Here is a 22,669-nt window from a genome sequence, read left to right as displayed (position 1 = left end):
GATCTATTTTGTCAGGTAACACTTTTGGAGGAGACGATGAACCAGCGCGAAGCCGAAAACATCGGAAGGCTCCAACGTACGAAAGACGAGTGCGAAAAGCGCCTGCTCGACCTTCAAGCCTTGTGGGACGCACAGATGAAGACAACCGAAAAGTAAGCCTGTGAGGACGTACAAAGCAGTTTAAAGGAGCAGTGAAGTGATCCCTCGTGTAAACTTCTCACACCGAAGCACACAACTATCGCGACGTTCAGCGCGAAATATTTTATTTCTGCCCATCCACAGCTTCCACGGCTTCCATGCCAGTGTTTGGTCCGCATTGCAGTGACCTAGAACCATATGGGGGGTCGAACGCCCTATACCATAAAAATCGTAAAGATCATGATTTATATGCCCTATTATACTCTTGCTTGAGCGACGACCATATTCGACGGAACACCGCCACATCTTATATGACCGGAGATTCAAACTTTCAAGAAATTTTGAACTGCCAGAAAAAAAAGAAGAAGAAGATTTTTCAATTTTTAACGATTGATAACAAAACGAAATCTTCGATCTTGCGCAACTTAGTTTGATTAACAAACATTAGAGCACCACTCATGGCGTAATACGCATAAATTACAAATATAGGTTACCGGAACTAGCGAACGCAAAACGTCGTTGTGTGGGGATCGAAATTGCCTTGTAATTTTGACCAGCTGAAATGGAAGAACGGCTCTCTCATTTCTTTTGATCAACAGTTGAAAGAAAAAGAAGGAGATAAACTAACTTTTCAGTGACGAAGGTTCATAAAAATACTATCATTCACCATATGTATACGTATGATATGATATATGATATAAGTATATAAAAAGTTGAATATCTTTTATTTGGTCTAACTCAAAAATGCAGAATATGGGGTAACTCACGTTAAAAGAACTTGTGCAATAGTTGTCCATGAAGAACGAGTAAACGGGTAATTTTAGCCTCGTTTATTCATTATATTTTGCCAGAACTTTTTTTTTTGGGGGGGGGGAGAATTGGAAATTTTCAGCAATTTTTCCGACGTTGAGGAAAAAACGAAAAAAAGAAAGAACGCTTTTTGTAAATTTTCCAGGTTTTCTATACTTCCATTTTGTTCGTTTTCGTTTGCCTCGCATCTCTATGTACGGCGTGTGTGATCTGCAGCGCGATTAGGAAACCTCAGCGCGATGTGAGCCACTACGGAGTACAGGACGTCATGGATACAGCCCTGTAGCTACGGAGTACGAAGTCGGCCCATGACGCATACTAACCCCCTGTCTCCCACTCCTTCCTGGTGTCCTCCCTTCATCTGTCCATGACTGTAGGACACTCATAGCCACAGTTGCTTCGCGACGCTAACACTGAATAAAAAATAAATAGAAAGCCCAGTGGCGATTTAGATGTAAATGCGAGAGAAATGCGTTAGCATTAGACGCCTTTTCCAGACCATACTTGGCTTCCGGTTGTCCACTTCCTGTCTAAACCCGACTTCTGGTTATTCGCTTCCCATCTACACTTGACTTCCGGTATCCACTTCCGGTTCAACTCGACTTCCGGTTGTCCGCCTCCGGTCTATACTTGACTTCTCGTTCGACACTTTCGATTACTATATGAAAGTTCATTTACTTAACCTTTAATTAGCCTCAATTACTTTCAATTACCCTTTAATTACCAGCGGTAACCGCAGGATACCTGAGATAATCGTGAATTTCATTGAATTCCCATTAATTACGTTTATTTGCCTTAATTACTCTCAGTTCCCCTTTAATTAAGATTAACTACCATTAATCACATTTAATTACCTTCGGTAATCTTTAATTTCGTTCCATCCTTCTCTTAATTGCATATATCTTACATTCATTACCTTTAGATGGTGATGTGATAAAGCAAAAATGGAGATGTAAGTTACTTTTACCTTTACCCACTACGCTTAAACTCAACTTTCTTGCTTTAATTGCCTTTAAATACATCTAATTACTTTCAGTTATCCTTACCTCTTACTGTTAATTACCTTCGACCACTTCAATTTCAAATCATTTACCTACATTTACGCTCTTATATCCTCTTTACATGTCCACTTATACCTCTGCCTCGATGAGGCTTCACCATCTCATACACGGACACACACATACACATACATACAGCTTTTTTTCATTTTGACACTCCTAATGCTAACGCATTAGAAACTACGGAGTAGTATGCACATACGAATTTCTGTCTTATGGAACGAGCCAGGGTTACACTGATGTTGAAGTTGAAGCGCAAGGATGTTGCTTTTGTACCTGAGCCAGAAGACAGGATTCAGCTACTTAATGACATCACGGCATATAGCCAGGACTTAGTAGCGAGTGTGTGTTTGGAATCCCTAGCCGGTCGAATGGCCCAAATAATGTCACATCTTCGTCTCGTGTTTCTGGTTGCAGTTAACTCTCTGTGTGCACACAACCTGGCGAGAGCACCGGTAGGGGAAATGCACTTGCTAATGAATCAATGGAGGCCATGCATCAATCAGTGCATCTATTAAAGGAACATGGAAGGCGTCGTATATTTTTTACCTTGTGATACGAACATACTACTTCGATAACGAGAGGATAGAGAGGTAGCAAGCGAGCTGGTGGTATAGATCCATCATAGTGGTATAGATCCATGTCCCCTAGTCTCGGGTTTTTAAGTTATGGATACTACTTCGGTCTGTCACGGAACACATTTCGTTTGGGAAGCGCGCACTTCCTGAAAAATTTAGCTTATGAGAATGCGCGGCGATTTCTCTCAACAACTTCTGGCGTGTTGCGCCGTTGGCTCAGCCGAGCACCTTTATTTGCTGCTGAGAATCGTCTGCTAGCGAGGCGACCGGTCGACTGCGCTGCTTCAGATGCGGTCCTGCGGGCGGCGCCAAATACAACCCCAAAAAAGAAAGAAAGAAAAAAGAAGACGCACGTCTAATAGACGGCTTCAAAAAAGTCCCAGAGAGCTTAGCGCCGCTTTTAACTGTGGGAACGTGTTGATCGGGAACTTGCTGAAATCGTCTAAACTAGGAACGTGTTCAAAGGGAACAAGAACACGTCCACGTTTCCTCCGCATATAGAGTCCAGAACATATCCCAAGTCAGATGTCTAGGGGATATACACTACGACAGTTATACGTCTCTGCACATGAGAGAAAGAAAAGGTTGGAGAAAGCACGTGACAAAGCGTCTGTTCACTCCTACTATATTATCTCTATGGTTCACTCAGAAAGCAGCAATAAGGAGGCAGTCGCGGACGGGCCACAGCACTATGGTGAAAAAGATGAAGCAACGTGGACTTCACGTGCAGTTGTTGTGGTACCTTATTTGAGAGCGATCCAATGAAATAATAATAATGGTGCTGTCATGTTACACGGAAGGTTTGTCTGCCTATAGTTTGGCGACATGTTGCACGTGCCGCAGGGAATAGGATTGTGGATAATTTCGACCACCTGGGGCTCTTTTGACGTCCTCCGGAAATCTCCGACACACGGTGCTGGAAGCAATGTTTACCTCCACCACATTGCGGGTTCGATCCCGGTGATTCAGTGATACCTTTCTACGTGCACGAGGGGAAAAGGAAAAGCTGATGGGCTGCGCGAAAGGCTGACCAACTTGCATAGCATATTCCAGATGGAGTCCCGTTGAGATATCCATAGGACGTTCACACAGAGTTTCGACGGGATATCTCGTGATTTCGGACGTGACGGGATCGCGAGGATATATCCTCGGGGTGTTGTCTAGGACACGCGCAGAAGCTCCGTGCAGTACTGCACTTTGAGGGAGTATCTGTCACGTTGCTTTTGACGATGAGGAAGTGAACACTTGGGTGGCTCTCGTGGTGAACTGCGAGCGCGAGCTGGGGTGTCGATTTGGCAGAACAACTGAAGACTTGACAGAGTCAATAAAGCGTTTTGGACCTGGGATCTCTGGCCTCAACTTGACTGTATCGACGGCGTCGAACCGGCAGTGTGGTATCGTGGGCGTGAACAACAGCAAATGGAGAGAGAGAAAAGAAAGGCTGGCAGTTTCTGGGAGCGTTCGGTTTAATTCTACGATGAACAGAAAAAAAGAAGTACAGCGACTTCCGGCAGAAGTCATGCGCCAACGTGTGGTGTTGCTTCTCGTGTGCCCAAGATGGACTGGACGATGTGCAGGAGGTGTGGTAGAATACTCAAACTGCACTATAGGGTCTTTAGGTGTGTTGAGGGGGCGTATTCGCAAACGACAGCCGACTCAACATCCCGCCTCGACTCCAGTGAGTGGAGGAAAGGAACGCCCCTCCTCTTGAGGGAGCCATTCGGTTCCAAGGTAACACCGGCCCTACTGTGTAGTGCTCAGGGAAAGCACGTTTCCGCCTCACGATGGACCATTTTTGAAGCACAGAACCGGTCTCGAGGAACAGCTCGTGTTAAGCGTGGAGTCGAGGCTCCTTTAAGAATACGGCCCGTAAGGCTTGCCTGAAACCTGCCTGAAACCTCCTTGCCTGCCTCAAACCTTGTCTTAATGTTTGTAACCCACAGTGTTCGAAATAAAACAAACAAACATATTGATCTTTTGCGCCATAAATGTGCATCAAGTACAGAAATCAATGCTTCCGATGGTAATAGAAAGACGGTTCAGAACAAGAGTGAAGCTGGAGTTGATGACGGTTCCTCGAGGATCACTTTGACGGAGGAATTTCCGAGACACGTCCATGTAACCAATCGAGTCGAGTATCAACTCGACTCGACGTTCCGCCGTCTCCTACGTGTGGAGAAAAGCATAATTCTTCCACTCAAGGAGCCGATTAGTGGTGAACAGTTCAACGCGCAGAAGTGTTTTCTGGTCTGGCAACTACAACCACCGACCAGTTCAGCTATGGTGAGCTTGTTGAGCGGCGTGATCGACTACCGCCATCCGACACGCAAGATGCACTCGCCGCTTGACCCATGCTGTAGGCCACTAAAAGCGGGTGTCTTAAGGGCGGGTGTAGGGAAGGCTCCATTTGTGGAAACTGTTTTGACCCGTAGTTATTCCGAGAAAGCCAAACGTGACAGCGAGCTGGACTTGGACGCTTTTGTCTCTGCGAGTGGTGTCAAAACTACTAGCGTCGCAAACGTCAGTGAGTGTGCAACGGTGAGATATGTGTATAGGAATGGGGATCGGGAACTGCTGCGGGTCCTCATCATCCAATATCGGCAAAAGAAGCCATGAGCAAAACATGAGAAGGGCTAGCGTCGAATATTTGACCACGTTGTGTCAAGTACCTCAGGAAGCGCCACAACAACAAGAGGAGCCGCTGGAAGAAAGACTAGCAGGAGGAGCATGATATTTACACGACAGGTGAATGGACAATTTGAGTTTTCGAGCAAAACAGCATCGCTTTAGGGTGCTGCAGAATCTGCCTACGCCACGCTCTACATAAGATGTGACAGCCGGTATGACAACCCCACTTGCTGAAACTCAGCAGAGGACTGTTCTTGTGCATCTTGCGCTGGTATGCTCCAGAAACACAGCTGACGTGTCAGCGAATCTCTTACGTAACCTGTATTAATTTGCGGCGTGAGCTCGAAATTTGGACGTGATGTGTTTTGGGCTTTATTGAGCACTCAAGTACGTAGCTGCTTTTGACCAATAAATTGAATTTTTCGTGCATATATGCAGTGCAACATTGAGGTGCAAACGCATGACACAGTTGACACGAAAAATAACGCTGCTTTCTTTCTGCGTCGTTCCTGCTGTCACAGCTCTCTATTCTGCATTTCGCTGAGGGCAATGTACTGATAAAGACGACAACATCGCAGCACACTAGCGCGCTGGCGGTCGCCGTCAGCATCCTGGTGAAGAAGCTCATCGTAGCTCAAAACGACGATGTCTACTCAAAACCCAGCCGATGAACGCAGCGGTTGACCGGTCGTCCGCCATGACCATGGGCCGGAACCGAAACTTCCCAAAATAACGGTTCCGAACCCTGGACACCGGCCAAACTCATCTCGAAGGGCGCTCCTAAGGTAACAGTGATTCTACACCGAGATTTTCGAGGAACGCGCGGAGAACCCCATCCACTCGAATGGCAAGGTGGAGCAGTTCGAGTCGAGTTTCGAGTTCTCGTTCGTGAATACGGCCGACATTCTTCTCGAATTCTCTCTCAAACAAAACACTTATAACTCTTGGTGCCCTCTATGAAAGATCCCCAGACACAGTGCGCCCCTTTCAACATAACGTGCACTTGGCAAATAAGTCATATCGAGTTTCGAAAGCCAGCTAGCGTTTTCTTCAACATTAGGCAGACGAGGACATTCGCTTCCCATTTCTTGTCAAGTTTTGATACTTTCGTGATTCAGTTGAGTATGTCGACGTTTGGTCTCGTCCCTGGCGCCAGCACAAAATAAACCGATGAGCGCTATACGTGAGTATGATGAATGCTGTAATGCATGCAGTGATGCATTTTGATGTTGTGATGCTTCGTTCATCGAATGCGACTTGATGTGGCTTTTACAGCTCAGTGGCGTTACCGCTCGAGACAGGTTGACTCTTTCAGATGCTGTCACTGCGGTGCTCTAGAGGACCTGGAGCACAGCCTTCTTCATTGCCCACAACGAACCTTCGTGAACCGCACTCTCCGGGTCTCTTAGTCAGTTGGACTCTCGCCCGTTCTATCACCTCCCTAGTTCATCTCACCATTTATCATCTTAAAATAAAGTTGTTGCTGTAGAGACATGGGGCTGAGGGATATACAACAACAACTTTATGAGATGATGAATGGGGAGTTTCATCGCATGGGGCGATACTCTACCCCATTGCTGGTGATGCGGGAAATGAAATAATGAGCCCCGTCACAATAAGGATCCAAGTCTTGTGGTATCCAGAAAGGCGAAGAGAGCTTTGAGGGCAGAGCGTTGGTGGGCTGAATGTGACCACTGCGCTGGAAAAGTCACATCAAGACCCATTCGATGAACTAATGCGGCAGGTATGTCGAGGCATGCGGAAAGTGAGCGCTGAGGGATACAAATAGAGAGCGCGCAGAGGAAAGTCAGAGTTAACTACCTAAAGACTGTGCTCTGTTCGTCATATCTCAATCTAGGGATCCCGCCCGGGGAAGCTTGCGAAGAAAAAAAAAAATGGAAAGCACGTTTCGTTGGGGTCCGACGTCTGCGGTGCGCTGTGCAGATGATCTATTCCTAGTCCTTGCATGAAAACGTATCTATAGCCATGCACCACTCCGATCAGAAAGATGGTCCTGCACTGCTCCGTTATGGGGATAATGAAAAGACATTCGCCTTCTGTCCACAGTGCCCCACTCAACACAGCATCGCGCATTCCTGTTTGCAGGTGGAAAAGTGAAGCTGCGAAGCTTTCGATGGACTTGGATACAGAATGCAGACGCACGCATGCGAAGACGGATTCACTCAAGAGGACCAACGCAGAACTAAATAGAAAACTCGATAAGGTACTTTACAATCATATGTCACATGTTTGCCAGAGTTTGATAGGTTAGTGCCTTTTATGCTGGTTTGCGTGCCCTGCATCGAATGTGAACTCCTGAATGAACTCCTGTCGAGTTGTGTAGCGGGTTGAGTCAAACCCGCTGACCCGAAGACGCGACGCTGTTTACGTGAATTCCCTCCAGCCGGAGGCGGCCGCAGCTCCACCTAGCGGTCGTGCGTCGAGCCTAGCTCTTGCGTGTCGTGTCGAGTCAACCTACCCCCTGCTGTCGGGTTGACTCGACGCGACTCGGGGTCAACACGGCCCGACAGGCGTTTACATGAGCGAGTCGAACCCGACAGCCCAACTCGAAGCGCGTGTGCCGAGCTCATGTAAATGCGGCTAGTGACGATGCCTGCGGCACCAGAATCGAAGGCGGATCCGGGGGTAATCTTTTGGTAATCTTTATTTAGTCTATGTTGCAAAAATGTAGACAAAGCGGGACTGTGAGGGCAAGCCCTGTAGTACAGTCCCAACACAGTTCAAGAATTAACAGCTAAAATATACAGTTTAGTTGTGATTAAGATATTGTTAAATCGATATGCGTTTTAAAAAAAAAGTAAAAATAAAAGTACATGACCCGAGAACTAACACACTGATAAGTTACTGAAGAACTAAAGAACACACGGGGAGTTACCCGACAATAAACAGACTGGTAAGTAAGTTATTGAGCAGCCTTACGTGCATAGAAGCATATACAGTTGTTGAGAAAAACAATTTTAACCAAAACATCATATGTTATCATTTAATTCATCACATGGTTACATCTAGAGTGATGATGGGGCATTATGCTGGGAGTGTAAGAAACTGCGTAACAGATACTTAAAGTGGGGAAAAGATGTTAGGGACCGTATATGAGACTGCAACGAATTCCAGACATGATCCGAAATAACTCATTGAATAAATCCCGTAATTCGTTCGAGGTTGAGGTACCTGTAGCATACCAGGTTCGGCACCACAGCGAATAAGGTTTTTGTAGATGTGTGATTGAAATAAGGTTATCTGAGATCATGCCGTTGCATAATCTGTAGATTAGGATGGCAACTTTGTATTTCAGTAAATTGTATATGCTCTGGTTAGACAGACACTGGAATGCAAATGAGATACTATCGCGGGGATGTGCGAACATCATTATGCGCATTGCTCTCTTCTGAGCGTGGAATAGAGGAAGCAGGCTGGATGAATAAGTGAGCCCATAAACTTCCAGGGCATAAGAAATATGCGATTGGACTAGAGCATGTAAAACCATTAGGAGACAAGTGACGGCTGACGGGGACCAGGTATCGAATTCTTGAAAGAGCACAGAGCCCGCGTGACCTCGGAACGCACAAACTGGATATGGTTAGTCCACGATAAATGTTCATCCAAGGTAACCCCCAAGAATTTCACGGATGTCGTTCTTGACATGGAACGCCCACAAAAATGCAATGTGTATTGGCTTAGGTCAAGTCATTTTTGGCGTGGGCGAAAGATTACACATGAAGCCTTATCTATGTTAGGAACGAGTTTGTTAACAGTCAACCATGCGGAAAACTTAGTTAAAACGTTATCAGCCTTCACGAACAGCCCTGCAATGGTGGGGTCTTCAACAAAAATATTGGTGTCGTCGGCATATAAGAAACACTTCTCAGACAGACAGAGATGAAGGTCGTTGATATACATAAGAAAAAGGAAGGGGCCCAAAATTGACCCCTGAGGAATGCCAGTTGATAAAGCCTTAAAGGGACTATGAAATGATTTTTTTCTCGTTTTTATCAGAAAGAAAACCTTTTTCCGAGTCTAGAACCAAAATTCTACCTTCATCATGCGAGGAGTATTCTCGGGAGCGAATTTAAACGGAGCGGCGAAGGGAGGACAGCTGGCGCCGCGCCGTGGCGAGCTGCCGAGCGGAGACACAACGGGCAACTTGACGGGACCACGGCCGGCTCGGCAACACGTCATCGTGACGTGATGCCGAGCCGTAGGATCCCGCGTATGCGTTCATCGGGAGTGGAAACACGGCAGCTTCCGCGCGATGGTCGCAGTCTATCGCAGTCGCATCCTGTGGTTTTCGTCGACATGCCGAGACGATGTTGGATAGTTGGTTGCCCTAATTTACGTCAATATTCGCCTGGTATCCAATGTCTCATGCTTCCCAGTGACGAGACGGACAGCTATTGATGCCACGAAGCAATCGGACCGCCGGAGTGGAAAGACGATGTGGTGCCATCGACTGATCGTGTTTGTAGCGGACATTTGCATGATCGAATTTACGAAGGGTACGCTGAATCTCTTCAACGTACTGGATAACGAGCTCAGTGTCGTCTGAATCAAGTCCCCAAGGATCATCACAATACCTGTCCACACCGGGGAAAGAACATCCACCTAAACGGCGCAAAGGTGTGAGTATTTTTCGTTATTGGGGCTAACAAAGGTTTCTCAGTCCGTGTGGTTCAAATGCTATCATAGATTTCAGTATTGCGTGAATGGGATCCTGCACAAACTGGAGACCTAGGCAGATGCTCGCCATATCTCCGCCGCGGGAGAATATAAGAAATTGCGAAGAGGATGAGGATCACCTGACGCCACCTGCGCCCATCTTGGTGAATCATCAGAGCTCGAGCTCGTAGATAGCTGCTCGCTCGTGTTGCATTAAACACTTGTTCTCTCACTTGGTGTCATCCTTTCCTACAACTGATTTTTAAAAATATGCTAAGATTTCGATACCAGGTGTCTCAAAAAGTATTTAAGATATAGAAACTTCTAGGACGAAGTATATTGCAGCATTGTCTTGCTGGAAGACCAGACCCTGACGATGCCGACGACGAAGGAACGGAAGAAGTTACGTATGGATGACTGTCTGAATACTGAGGGCATTCTACAGCTGACGAAGGCGAGCGCGCCCGTGCTGCAGAAGGAGCTCCAAACTATCACTGACCCGCCACCGAGGTTTCGTTTGGAATGATAAAGCAGGTCCTCGCGCAAATGCCTCCAATACTGTATTGGACTCCAATATCGACGGGAGTCGATCGCCGAAGATCACCTGAAGCGTGAAACTTTAGAGAGCCACGCCTATGGGTAGAGGCCTTGCTTTCATCGGTGCTGATGTGCTGGCGGGCAAAGTTCACTCGAGCGCGCTTCTGAGAATCGATGGGCCTCAGAGCACCCTTCATGGTTTCCCGGACGATGTCTTTCTTACGGTGAATGATGCACAGGATCGCGGGGACATTTCAGACAGCGCAAACAGCAAGGCCCTTTTCTGCTTTCAGTTGGCTGGCTGATATAGTGCTGTTGAACATGCGCCCAACCTCGCCTCATCACGCCTGGACAGATTCCCGGGACTTCCGGAACTGAATTGCCCATTTTTACAACCATTCTTGAACAAACAACAACAAAGGCTGATGCAGTTGCGCAGCGACGCGCCGAACACTCACTCCGGCTGCATGAAGCTTCGCTTTGCTTCTTCTCGGTCAGGCGGCGTTTGCGACCGACCGACATGTAAGACCATGAGCTAAATTCAGCAGCCACTCTCACAGGGTGTCGCTAGAATTTTACACCGATTCAAATTTTGAAAATTTGTGAACATTTTGCACGAAAAAATTTTTTTGTAAAAAACAAACAGCTGTTCTCAACTATGCTGAATCAGATAACAGAGCTCTGAAAATGTGAAACCGCGCGTGGGAGGCGATACCGTAATTTTGAGAGGTGTCCCAATATTTATGCACCGCACTGTATACCAACAACAGATCGGCAAGTTCGCCTCTCATTCTTCGCCTTCGAAACTTTCAGGAAAAGAAGAAAAGAGCAACATACAGGAAGGAGTTGCAGAAAGTTGTGGTAAGTCGTAGTTTTCCTATTTCTATGATGCTTTTCTATGATATTTCGTCTTTCATATTTCAGGCTGGAATTCTTCCCCCTTCAGCACCCCTCTAGGGCCCCTCCATTGCCACTGCTCATTGTCGTACCTCACCTCTGCATTGTACCATATGCCACAAGCTCGCACGTGACAAACTTCGCGAACTTTACTCAGCAGCGAAGCGCGATGTCCAACGCCAAAGAACTGGGAGACAGCTATGGACAACGCACACTCCAAAGACGGAGGTTCCTCGCATGACAGTCTCCTGGTTAACCATCATTCCAAAGGATATCGTTCTCTGTGTGGAAAATGAGAGGTGTACACCTTTTTATGACACTTTGGGACACAGTATGCATTTGTGGACGACTCCGTGCGACACAGTTGTATTTTGTGGCGAATTTCACTGGTCAGTCTGGAGCGAGCAACTCAATCCGCTACAGAGCAACAAAGTGCGGCGCGCTAAAGGATCCAATCCGAATCCACCGGCGAAAAATCGCGCTCCATTCAAGAGCCTTGCGAAAGTTGTCACCCACGTCCGGTAAAGTCAGCGAGTCGACCCAAACGCTCGCTGTTGCTCATCCTCGTAAGGACCGGGAAGTGATGACGGTGCTTCGGTTGATGTGATGTGAAATGTGATGTGATAAGAAAAAAATGGGGATGATGCTTCGTTTGCGTTCCGGATGAATCCGAGCTTATCCGCTCGGGAGCAAAGAAAGCTGTTCCAGATCTGCAACTGAAATTCGCTATGAGCAGACATGTATTATAGGATGCGTATATCATCCTCGGAACTTGTGAACATAGACAGGATTAGGATATATTTTTTTACACTTCTTAAATTTTAGGAGTACACCTTCATGGAAGAGCGCACACGCCTCTGTTGCCACTGGAGGGCACTGTGGGCCGCGCGCTCATTTGTCTTTTGTTTTTGTTTGTCTGTTCTTTGTGGCTAACATATTTCCCCGTCCTACATGACGCCTAATGTATATTCATGAGCGATGCATAAAATGGTCCTTTACTTCTTTTTCCTTTTTGTTCCTGAACGGCAACACGAGTTAGGGAAGACGTCATGACTAGAGGTGAGTGCCGGTAAGCAAACTTGGACCCGCGCAGTACCCGCGCGTGTGTGACCCGCACCCGCAAGAAATTGGTCTGGGCGACCGGCACCCGCAGTGCTGTCTGTATACACGCATTGGGACCCGCAGGGGGAAGTGAGCGGTATACACGCGCTCGGCCGCCAGCTCGAGCCCCCGTTTTCTTGTTCACCCTCTGGGTGATGAAGATGACGATGCGGGCACGATATACCAGCGATTATGGTATCACTGAAACGGGGGAACATAGCCTCGACAATGCCGGTGGGTGGCCTGTCCGCGGTCCGCTTGCTGAAAAGGCATCACATTAGTTTGTTAAGTGCATTCCCACCCCAACAGGAAAGCCACACGTTATTACTATCGCGGGCCACTTTCATTCCTCGTCCACTTTACCGCTGTTTCTATTTTAAAACAATGGAAATTCTGAGGGTTGGCTACGTGTCTCGGACGGCTTCAATCGTATGCCAATAAAACTGCAATTCAACAGAGAGCCATATATGTATGCATTAATATAATCGAGCTCGCCCGCCAGCACTTGCCTGCTGCAGTCTGGCACATGGATTTGACAACGACATAGCGCACTGCTGAGCTCGCGTGTGAGAGAGAGGGATCACTTAGTTGGCCATGGAGTGCGGGTAATGCGGGTATACCCGCATTACCCGCGGTCGCATTGCGGGTACACCCGCATTTTACCCGCTACCCGCAGCGATCGCGAATTCCTACCCGCAAATCGTGAGGATGTGCGGGCAACTGCGGGTACCCGCGGGTATACCCGCGCTCAGCTCTAGTCATGATCGACCATCGGTCCGCTGGCAACCAAACTTCACAACGTCGAAGCGAGCAACGTGAGAAGTGAATATTTCGCGCGAAGTTTCCCAGTTACCTTGTACAAACACATGACAGAGCGAATGTCTACCCGTCTTACATCGGATATGCGACTCATCTGAGAAGATGCATGCTGCAAAGCATTTCAGCCAAAAGCCTCAACGTATACTTAGGTGTACCTCGTGCCACCCCCAATGTACTAGTTACTGCAGAGGCCAGAGAACTTCCAATAGACATTTTGCGAGCGCAAGAAACAGTGCGACACTACATCATAGACACCCACTTGCACACAAAACTATGCGTCGAAACTCTCGTTTCCTCGCAGCGATTGCTCCACATCATCCAGCTTTGCCAAAAGCAGTCCCTCCACAATAGAACCAGCATCCCCTTTGGACATTTATGGTACCTAAAGTATGTGTAACTGTGCCCTGTGTGCACCGAAGGTCAGCTCTGCCACGTGCTGCGCCGAGACAGTACTGTCTATCCATTGTGGAAAATAACCACAACAGGACAGCTATTTTCACCGATGGATCGACGACAGCAGTTGGGTCTGCGTCTGGCTTTGTTGTCCCCGAACACAATTGGGAAGGAATGACACACGGCTATCCCACACTCAACAACGTCAGAACTAGTCGCCATACTACGCGCTCTTCAATATGTGGTTGCATACCCGTCTGCAGCGCAGTGGGTCTTATATAGTGGACTACAAGCCATAATAGCATTCCTACGTAATGGATGATGGTACCCGCAGTCCACGACATTCTGACTCTGTACATGCAATCCAGGGATGTTGGCCATGACATCATACTTCAATGGATTCCTGGACACGCAGACATACGGGATAATTAAGCGGCTGATTCCTGCGGCTGATGAAGTAGCGGACCTAGCACATCTGTCCTCATCAAAACATCTAGTGCCGTACGCCAAAGCAGATGTGCAAGACATATTCAGGTTTCTTACACAGACTATGACTGGACAGCAATGGCTAAAAGGCGACGGGAACTCCTCGTTGCTAGTAGACCCGGAACTGAACTTTAGAGTTCATACGAGGGGTGTTCAAGTCAAACCGGGACTTCCTTCTTCTTCTTCTTCTTCTTCTACCAATGAGATAATGGCCGTGAGCCACTAAGGGAGATTGGCCAGGACAAAAGGGCGTGAGATGTTTGTTTATGTCTGTGCAGTAATGATGGGGACTAAGGCCAAGTCGGATCCAAGTAACTTATGACATATATGACATGTGATGACTAATGCAGGAACTGGATATGCACGTATGTAGGAATATGCGTATGGCGACTATACAGGGCCAAAAGGATGGCTGTATGAATGTGTGTGTACGTGAAAGTGTATGAGAGTAGGAAGGAAGTGCCTAGAAGCGGTTGGAGAGCACGATGTAGGATGCAAGACCCGCTACCACAGCCCTATGACAGAGCGCAGTGTGTGATGCTCCGAGAGACAACAGTGACGCCAATGAGAGTGGAGCTCCTAACAAGCGTAAGGGTGTCCAGATATACCTGCGGCGTAATTGGCCGAGCTGAGAGCAGGTTAGCAAGAAGTGTTCAGTTGTTTCATCCTGGCCACAGTGGGAACAAGCAGGGGACAAAGACCGTCCAGCACGGTGGAGGTAAAAATTTAGCGGCAGCGCCAGGCATCGAGCTCTCGTCACCAAGACTTCTGTCTGCCTTGAGCTGCAGAGGTTGGGGTTCCACGAAAAGACGAGGTGTTCATATGGCGGGCGTGGGGGGGGGGGGGGGGGCAGCTCGAGACAGACTTGTGAGCCGTCTGTACCTGGCAACAGAAGTGCGAGCAAGTACTGGGAGGAGAGGAAGAATCTCTCCGGAGAGGGACATTTTAGCAAGCGTGTCAGCGGTTTCGTTAAGGGTGAGTCCGCAGTGGCCAGGAATCCACGTGATTATGACGTTGCGAATATGAGGTGGGGCAAGCCGAGCCAAGATGGATACCAATGATTCTGAGGACGCCCGGAAGCCTGAGGGCGACGCCAAGGCTGAAATGACAGATAGGGAGTCCGACAGCAGGATAACTTGTTCGAAGGCGGGAGGAACCCTCCTAAGGGCAAGGGCCATAGCTAAGAACTCGCTGTCAAAGGGTGGGGTAAAGACAGGGAGGCGAACCGGAAACTGGAAATCAAGTTGTGGGAAGTACAAGCCAGCTCCAGCGCGCTCCGCAGAAACCGACGCGTCCGTTGCAACAATCAAGTACTGCGCGTAGCGATTTAGGTGGTCCGTTAATGTCCTCTGTAGAGTGGTCAGTGGAAGCCGCTTGGCATCCGCATGAAATATCTCGGAGACTTGAATGAAGGCGGCATCCCGGTGAGGACCAAGTACACAGACATCGGCCAAAGAGATCCTGAGTGGCGCGAGGAGCTGTTCGGCGAAAAGCAGCTGTGGTGTATTCCTACGGTGCCAACGACGTGTTAGCCAAAGCCGAGTGTCTCTCATGGACTCGTTATTCTCCAACGCAATCGGGTGTTGTCTTTGCGAGAGGTAGCAACAGATAGTAAGAGACCGAAAGCGTTCTTTCAGTGAAGGTAGACGGGCTTCAGAGAGGAGTGCGTCGTTTGCCGTATATTTAGGGAGACCTAAACAGAGCCGTAAGGCCCGCCTCTCTAAGATGTATAGTTTACTCAAGCGCCAGTCAGGCAGAGAAGAAAACAGAACAGAGCCGAACTCTAATATAGGTCGGATGTACAGTTTATATATATACAGAAGGGCAGTCCTGCGCATACCAATGCGAGGGCTGCAGCATCGATGAAGTATGCAGAGAGCTTTCGACGCCTTAGCGCTCAGGTAGTCTATGTGTTGGGACCAGCACAGAGCCTCATCATACCACACGCCCAGGTATTTAAGCTGGCTCACCTGACGGACAGACTGGAGCCCCACCCTTAGATCAATCGAGATGGCCGCATCCAGTGGGAAGACGAGAATAGCAGACTTAGCCACATTGAGCGACAGATGGACAGAGTCTAGCCACGTGGACAAGGTGTTCATATAGGCTTGCAGCTTCGCATACAGCTCTGGCAAAGATGGTGCCGAAGCGAAGAACGCGATGTCGTCGGCATACGTTACGGTGAGGACTTCTGGGTCACAAGGGAGAGAGCTCATGAGAATGTTAAACAGTATGGGGGACAGGACCGAGCCCTGGGGGACACCTTTACTCTGGGGGTACGCTGAGGAGACAAATCGGCCGTCTGAGCAGAAAAAGGTGCGACCCGAGAGAAAGTTCGCAATCCAAGTGAGCAGATACGGGGGGGGTGGCGGTGTCTAGCAGCCTCTGGAGGAGCACAGCATGTATGACACTGTCATATGCTTTGGCGATGTCCAGGGCAACAAGTGCTGAAAGGTGTCTCATCTCCTTTGCAAGGCGAATCTGGCTAATGTTCGTATGGGCGAGCCATATCGAGCAATGAGGGCGAAAGCCTATCTGGTGGGCAGCGAGAATGCCACGGGATACCACATGGGAGAGAAGTCGCCGATTGATGATACGTTCAACGGTCTTACAGAGCACAGATGTTAAGGCGATAGGCCTAATATTGTCTAGCGTAAGGCCATTGGAAGGGGCTTTCTCAACGATGACAATGCGCGCCACCTTCCAGGTAGCGGGGATCCATGCATATTGAAGAGATGTGTTCACAAGATTCAGTAAAGCCGGCCGGTGGTTGGCCCACAGAGATTTCACCGTGGCAGCAGAAATTCCATCAGGTCCAGGGGCTGTTCCGGGCAAGGACTGCACCACAAATTCCAATTCATCGGCAGAGACATCGTGATAGCCCACACAAGAAGAGGGAAGGGCTGATCCGAGGGGCATCGCGTCGAAAAAACGCAATGAGAGACCCTTGGCAATTTCTTCAAGGCGCGCCTTAAAATCCGTGTCCGAGAGGACAGTGAGATCTGTGGAGACGGCAGACGAAGAGGAGCGAAGCAAGGCAATATGCCTATGAAGCGCTTTCCTACGGTTCGGTGCAGAAAGGAAGGTGTTGCGTCCAGAGTAAAACTCACGCTTTGCTGTAGCAACAGACCGCTTGAAGAGAGCTTTACAAAACTGGTAGTTCTTCCAGTTCACATAGCAGGTGTTGGCAAGCACTTGCTTCCATGCCGCCTTGCGGCGCCTATACGCTCTTGCACAGTCGTCGTTCCACCAAGGCGCACAAGGGGATAGTCCGCTTCGTAACGCAGAAGGAGGACTGCTGCAGGGACTGGGCGACGGAGGACAGTGTGTGAGATGCCCAGTCTACCGAAGAAAGGCTATCACATTGGGCCAAAAGAGCATCCAGCTTCTGACTCTGCAGTCGGCGGTTATTAAGGATCCGAGAGGAGGAGTTCCGCGTGGCAGAGCAGGGGACCACAAATAGTATGGGGAGGTGGTCGCTGTTGGTAGATGAATCAATGGTCTTCCACGACGACATCTTGGATTGAGAGGAGCACAAAGAGAGATCAATAGCAGATCGCGCCAGCCCACGGAGGAAGGTAGAAGAGCCATCATTAGCCACGCACAAATTCCGCTTACAAACCCAATTCCACAAGTCACGACCACGCGAATCTGTCTTAGATCCCCACATAACATGGTGAGAGTTGAAGTCACCACCTACAATAACCCTCCCAGATGCCTGAGTGACGGCAGAGTCAATAGAGCAGTCTGATAAGAACCCCCGAGGGTAATAAGCGTTAATGACAGACAGGGCGTCATTCGGCAAGGACAAGTGGACCCCGAGAACTTCGCAGTCCGGCGACGTATGTGTGAAAAAAACAGAAGACGAATGAACCAAAGCAGTAGAAACAAGAGTCAACAGGCCACCACCCTTACCCGCTGGCCTGTCTAAGCGGTAAGAATGAAAGCCACAAAGAGAGAAGGCACGGCCAGGGGTTAGCCACGTTTCCTGGAGGAGAATCACGTCGGGAGAATAGGAAGAGACGAAGGCGGTAAGATCAGGAAGGGAAGCAAAAACTTTGTTTCCTGAGTGTACAAATGGCTCGCGCTACTTCTTTTTCGTCATTTTCACACGCGACAGGTCGAAAATAAGTCTGCCAGCCTTGCTCTGTCCGAGGTCACAGCAGTGTACCAGTTAATCCACAACACAAAGGCGTGTCACGACACAATTACACTCACATTTATTTTTCAAACCATCACTAGTCATATACAGGCACCGTTCTGCGTATGCTCCTTCTCCACTTCTCATGTTTCTGACTTGTTTAATTTTTACTGCTCACGTGTAAAGGGAAATGTTGGGCGCTTGCTTAATCGCATATTCTTCCTATAGAGCTACACAACTGGCCTACTCCATTCCTGCTTCATTCGGTGGACGATGGCAGGCCACTAACCTTTCACAAAATACAGCAGTTGCTAGCAGAGGACGGCCGCGACGTTTGCTTGGAAACACAGCGTTTGACAAGCGTCCGCGTGGCGCCTCCTCTCTGAAGAGCAGGCCGCAGTGCGTGCGTGGGACGCTAGCCGCGGCGCTCACAAGGACAAATGCGCTTCAACGTGTTTTTAAAAGACGCTGAAAGCATACTTATTATACGTCCTCGTTCGACTTCTAGGTGAAAATTCGCGAAATCCATGGTATGGAGAGCAATGTGTCCTCGTTCGGGGATTGAGAGACGCTTGAACTCTTATGCTGACTTCTTTTATGTTCAAACCGTTTCGTTGCGAACCGGTTACCGTTATTATTTTTTCCGGTTTTGTTCCGGTTCGGGATCGACAGTGTCATGAAAATTTCGGTTCGGGTTCAGTTCCGGCAAAAATAACGGTTCGGGTACGGTTTTCGATTCGGGGTCGGTTCGACACCCTGCTACAAACTGCCCTACCCCATGTCGTCCACCGAGGCTCAACTGAACTCTTCGGCATCCCTACCGCCCTGGAATACATTTCTGACTTGCCACCTGGGAAATGGGTCGTCCTCACCGACACCAAGGCGTTCCAACTCCGCTTGATGTCGTCCCACCCCCTCATAGAGGATATGCCCAGCCTGATCATGCATACGTACAACAGGCCCAGTGCCAATGGTCATGTTTTGTCCCTCCAATGGGTGCCCGGTTGTGTGGGCCTGACCGGTAACACACGCGCAGACGCGGCTGCAAGACGAGCTGCCACAGGTGCTACTCCTGCCGCTGCACGTCTGCCCCTTACACTTTCGGCTTGCCATTTATCTGTTCGCCGCCGGTGTGCCGCCCGTTCCCAAGTATTTAGATCTGAGGCTGCCGCTTACAGCCGTCACATGCAGTCCATCGACCCATCGGTTGCCTTCTTCATTGCGTGTCGCTACAGTCGTCAGGACTGCTACACCGCCTCCCTCTCAACGTTGCCCGCACTCCATTGCTTCTTTATATAAAATGGACCAATCCAGATCCCCCTTGTGTTCCAGCTGTGGCGAGGTGGCCGATAACTTTTTTTTTTAAATCATGTGCAACTAAAAAAAAGAACGAAACCTGTATTATCGCGTTTTTTAGGCCGCATTTTCGAAAACGTCGTTCTAACGAGCTCAGGTTCCGGATTCGTCAGTATAAAATGTGAGCAGGTGAGTAGACCATGTACGCCGGCCTCACATGCAGGCAGTGTATCGGAAATGTACATAAACTGAAGCTGCTTCACATTTTGAGCTGTGGACAGGAGCTACAGGAAAGCCGTAACTTTGGGTAGCTGGAACAAAAAGGTGTTCATATATGTCGGATCACTCTCTACAGAGTGTGAACGTTGAAATTACGAACCTCCCCTTGGGATTGAAATATGGCAGTCGCCGAAAAAGGAAGGCAGAGGCGAAAATAGAACCGTCCAGCGGTCGAGTGCACAAACCACTACGCTACTCTGGCACAGCACAGCTTTCCTGACTCATGCCAAGGGCTTCATTCAACGAACGGGACACGCACTCGCTCTCCTCAGGTTTTCTCCCACTTGTTTTATCATACACACACATATACAACCCAAGCAAGCAATAGACCTCTCCCTGTTTGTAAACAAATGACGTCATAGTGTTCGACAGCGCCACCAATTTGGTATAGTTGAACTACGCTCGAGGCTACGGGGCGAACAAGGTCGCGCCCGAAAGCCACGGTCTTGAGGGGATTACGATGGTCCCTGAAAAGGACGCGACCTTCGGTCCAAATGGCCATTCGTGGAACCCAGCCCTCCCCTTCCGATTTTTTTTTTTTTTTTTTCGGTTTCAGTCTGTCTACCAACGTCATGATGAGGTTTCTCGGGTAGAGTTCTATTTGGTAGAGTTGAACTACACTCGAAGCTAGGCGCGAACAAGGTCGCGCCCGAACGCCACGGTCTTGATGGGATTACGAGGGTTCATGAAAGGGACGCGACCTTCGGTCCTACTTTTCTTTCAATAGGGAGGCGGGAAACAAGTTGCCATTCGTGGAACCGAGCCCTCCCCATCCGATTTGTTCCGGTTTCAGTCTGTCTACTCTTTTACATAGGGAAAGTCTGTCTACTCTTTTACTAGGTTTGCAGGACTGCAAACCTAGCCATGCTTTGCAGGTGCTTGGCCAACGAGCTTGTTTCTTGGCTTGCCAAACCTCGCTCTACCCACTATGCAATATTGCGCTAATGTTGGCTGGCCGAAGGAGTTGGCCAGCTGTAGTCCGTAATCCGACTCTTTTCCAACCGTCGGCCATCGGCTATTGACCTACACCCGAGAAACGTCGTCATGACGTTGGTAGACAGACTGAAACCGGAACAAATCGGATGAGGAGGGCTCGGTTCCACGAATGGCAACTTGTTCCCTGCCTCCCTATTGAAAGAAAAGTCCTGACAAGGTCATGCCAAGCTTGGTCCAATCTCGGTATGCCGCCTTGGGGAGAGGGTAACGCGGAATAGTGTAGCACTGCATAAGTTCGACTTTCGATGGACCAAGTGAATGTCTCAAACCAAAATCAGTAAGAAACATAGGCGCTATCTTCATGGTGAGTTAATACGACAAGCAATTTACCATTTCAGTTTTGTTTGTGCACGCATCGAATTAAGCTCAGACACCTCACCGTTCACTTTGACTAACATGCGAACAGGACTCTCGAATTTGTAGAGGCTCGCGAGACAACCTATATACGTATAGTATCCGTTATTCCTCGGGAAATAAATGCAATTGCTTTTCTTTGTGGGCTGTGAGCCTAGTGGTCTCAGTCATCTTGCGAGCTTTTGTGATTCTCCCGCTCTCTATTTGTTTCTTTCTTTTTTCTATTTTAATTTTTGTCCACTTTGAAACCCCGTGCACATTGTCCGTTGTGGGAAATTTTTTTGCTTTAGAACGCCGTGCTCATGTCCATTGCGGACAAAACAAACAAACAACGATAAATCGTTACCTTAGGCCACGAGACAATTGAGTATGAATATGAGCTACGCCGCAGGAATGCATTGGTCTGTATCTTGGCACAAGCTTGGCACAGTGCAGGCTGGCCAGTGCTTGGCAAGTCATTGGAAAGGGTACAGATCCGTATCAACAAACAAGCTCCACTCCATCGACCCGAGGATGGAACTCACCCTCTCCCAGCGGCTGTCGCGACAGGAGGAGTCGATCCTCCATCGCCTACGCCTCGATGTTGCCCTGACCCCGCTGCTCCTCTCTAAGATGTATAGACGGACGTCCCCGATGTGTCCCTGCTGTGCTGCAGTCGCCGACATACGGCATCTATTGTTGCACTGCAAGCGGTACGCCGGCCCCCGAGCCGTCCTCGCCACAAATCTCACTTCCCTAGGCCACAGGGAACTTTCCCTGGCGACGCTGCTGGGACCTGTCCGGCACTCCAGACAGTGGGCAGTCACCCGAGCCCTCCTGTGTTACCTGAAGGACATCCTCAGCAGCCTTTGAGCCTTGAGCCACCCCATCAGCCACCCCACCTTGAGAGCCTTTGAGCCCCCCCCCCCCCATCGTCCCCTGCCACTTTCTCTTTTTCTCTTTCTTTCTTTCTTTATTTTTCTTTTGGGAATAGCAAGTCGGCCTTGGCCTGTCTGACCTTTCCCCCTTTCTTTATCTTTAATAAACATATCCCCATGTTGGGCAAGGCCAGATACTGCCAAGCTTGGCCTAATCTTTGTTTGTCGCTTGGGAAACACACAGCAGAACGAGGCGGAGGCATGCGATGGAAAGTAGTGTTCTGAGCCCAGGGCGGATTTAAGGGGGGCGGGGGCGACCGCCCCCCCCCCACATACGGCTGTGTTCCCTATGTAAAAACCCTATCTCCTGGATGATGCTGTGCCGCAAAGCACGAAATTTCCTTAAGACCCCCCCCCCCCACCACCACCACCACCACCACCACCACCATGACAGACCCTTAAATCCGCCCCTGTCTGGGCCTGGAACACACAGACAGACGAACGTCGTTCGTCCTTTTGTGTGTTGCGATGCCGAGGAAAGGCATCTTTTCAGTGGACCGCGTATTAGTACGACGACAGTACTAATATCAGTACGAATTTAGGTTTTCAGGTTTACGAATTAAA

General features: G+C 48.9%; 1 protein-coding gene across 2 annotated transcripts in view; it reads left to right on the top strand.

The window, feature by feature from the left end:
- Positions 1-12,321, top strand: part of LOC135396082 (myosin-9-like) — a 61,208-nt gene extending 48,887 nt beyond the window's left edge. For both annotated transcript variants that reach the window (XM_064627122.1, XM_064627121.1), the window contains 4 exons: positions 16-152; positions 7,319-7,436; positions 11,240-11,287; positions 11,351-12,321. In XM_064627122.1, the coding sequence (XP_064483192.1) occupies positions 16-152; positions 7,319-7,436; positions 11,240-11,287; positions 11,351-11,383 (336 nt within the window). In that variant the 3' untranslated portion in view covers positions 11,384-12,321. The remainder of the gene's footprint in view (positions 1-15; positions 153-7,318; positions 7,437-11,239; positions 11,288-11,350) is intronic.
- Positions 12,322-22,669: the final 10,348 nt, after the last annotated feature.

Source organism: Ornithodoros turicata, chromosome 5 (genome assembly GCF_037126465.1).
Source record: "Ornithodoros turicata isolate Travis chromosome 5, ASM3712646v1, whole genome shotgun sequence".
Taxonomy (NCBI): Eukaryota; Metazoa; Arthropoda; class Arachnida; order Ixodida; family Argasidae; genus Ornithodoros; species Ornithodoros turicata.
This window is presented reverse-complemented; position numbering and strand designations above follow the sequence as displayed.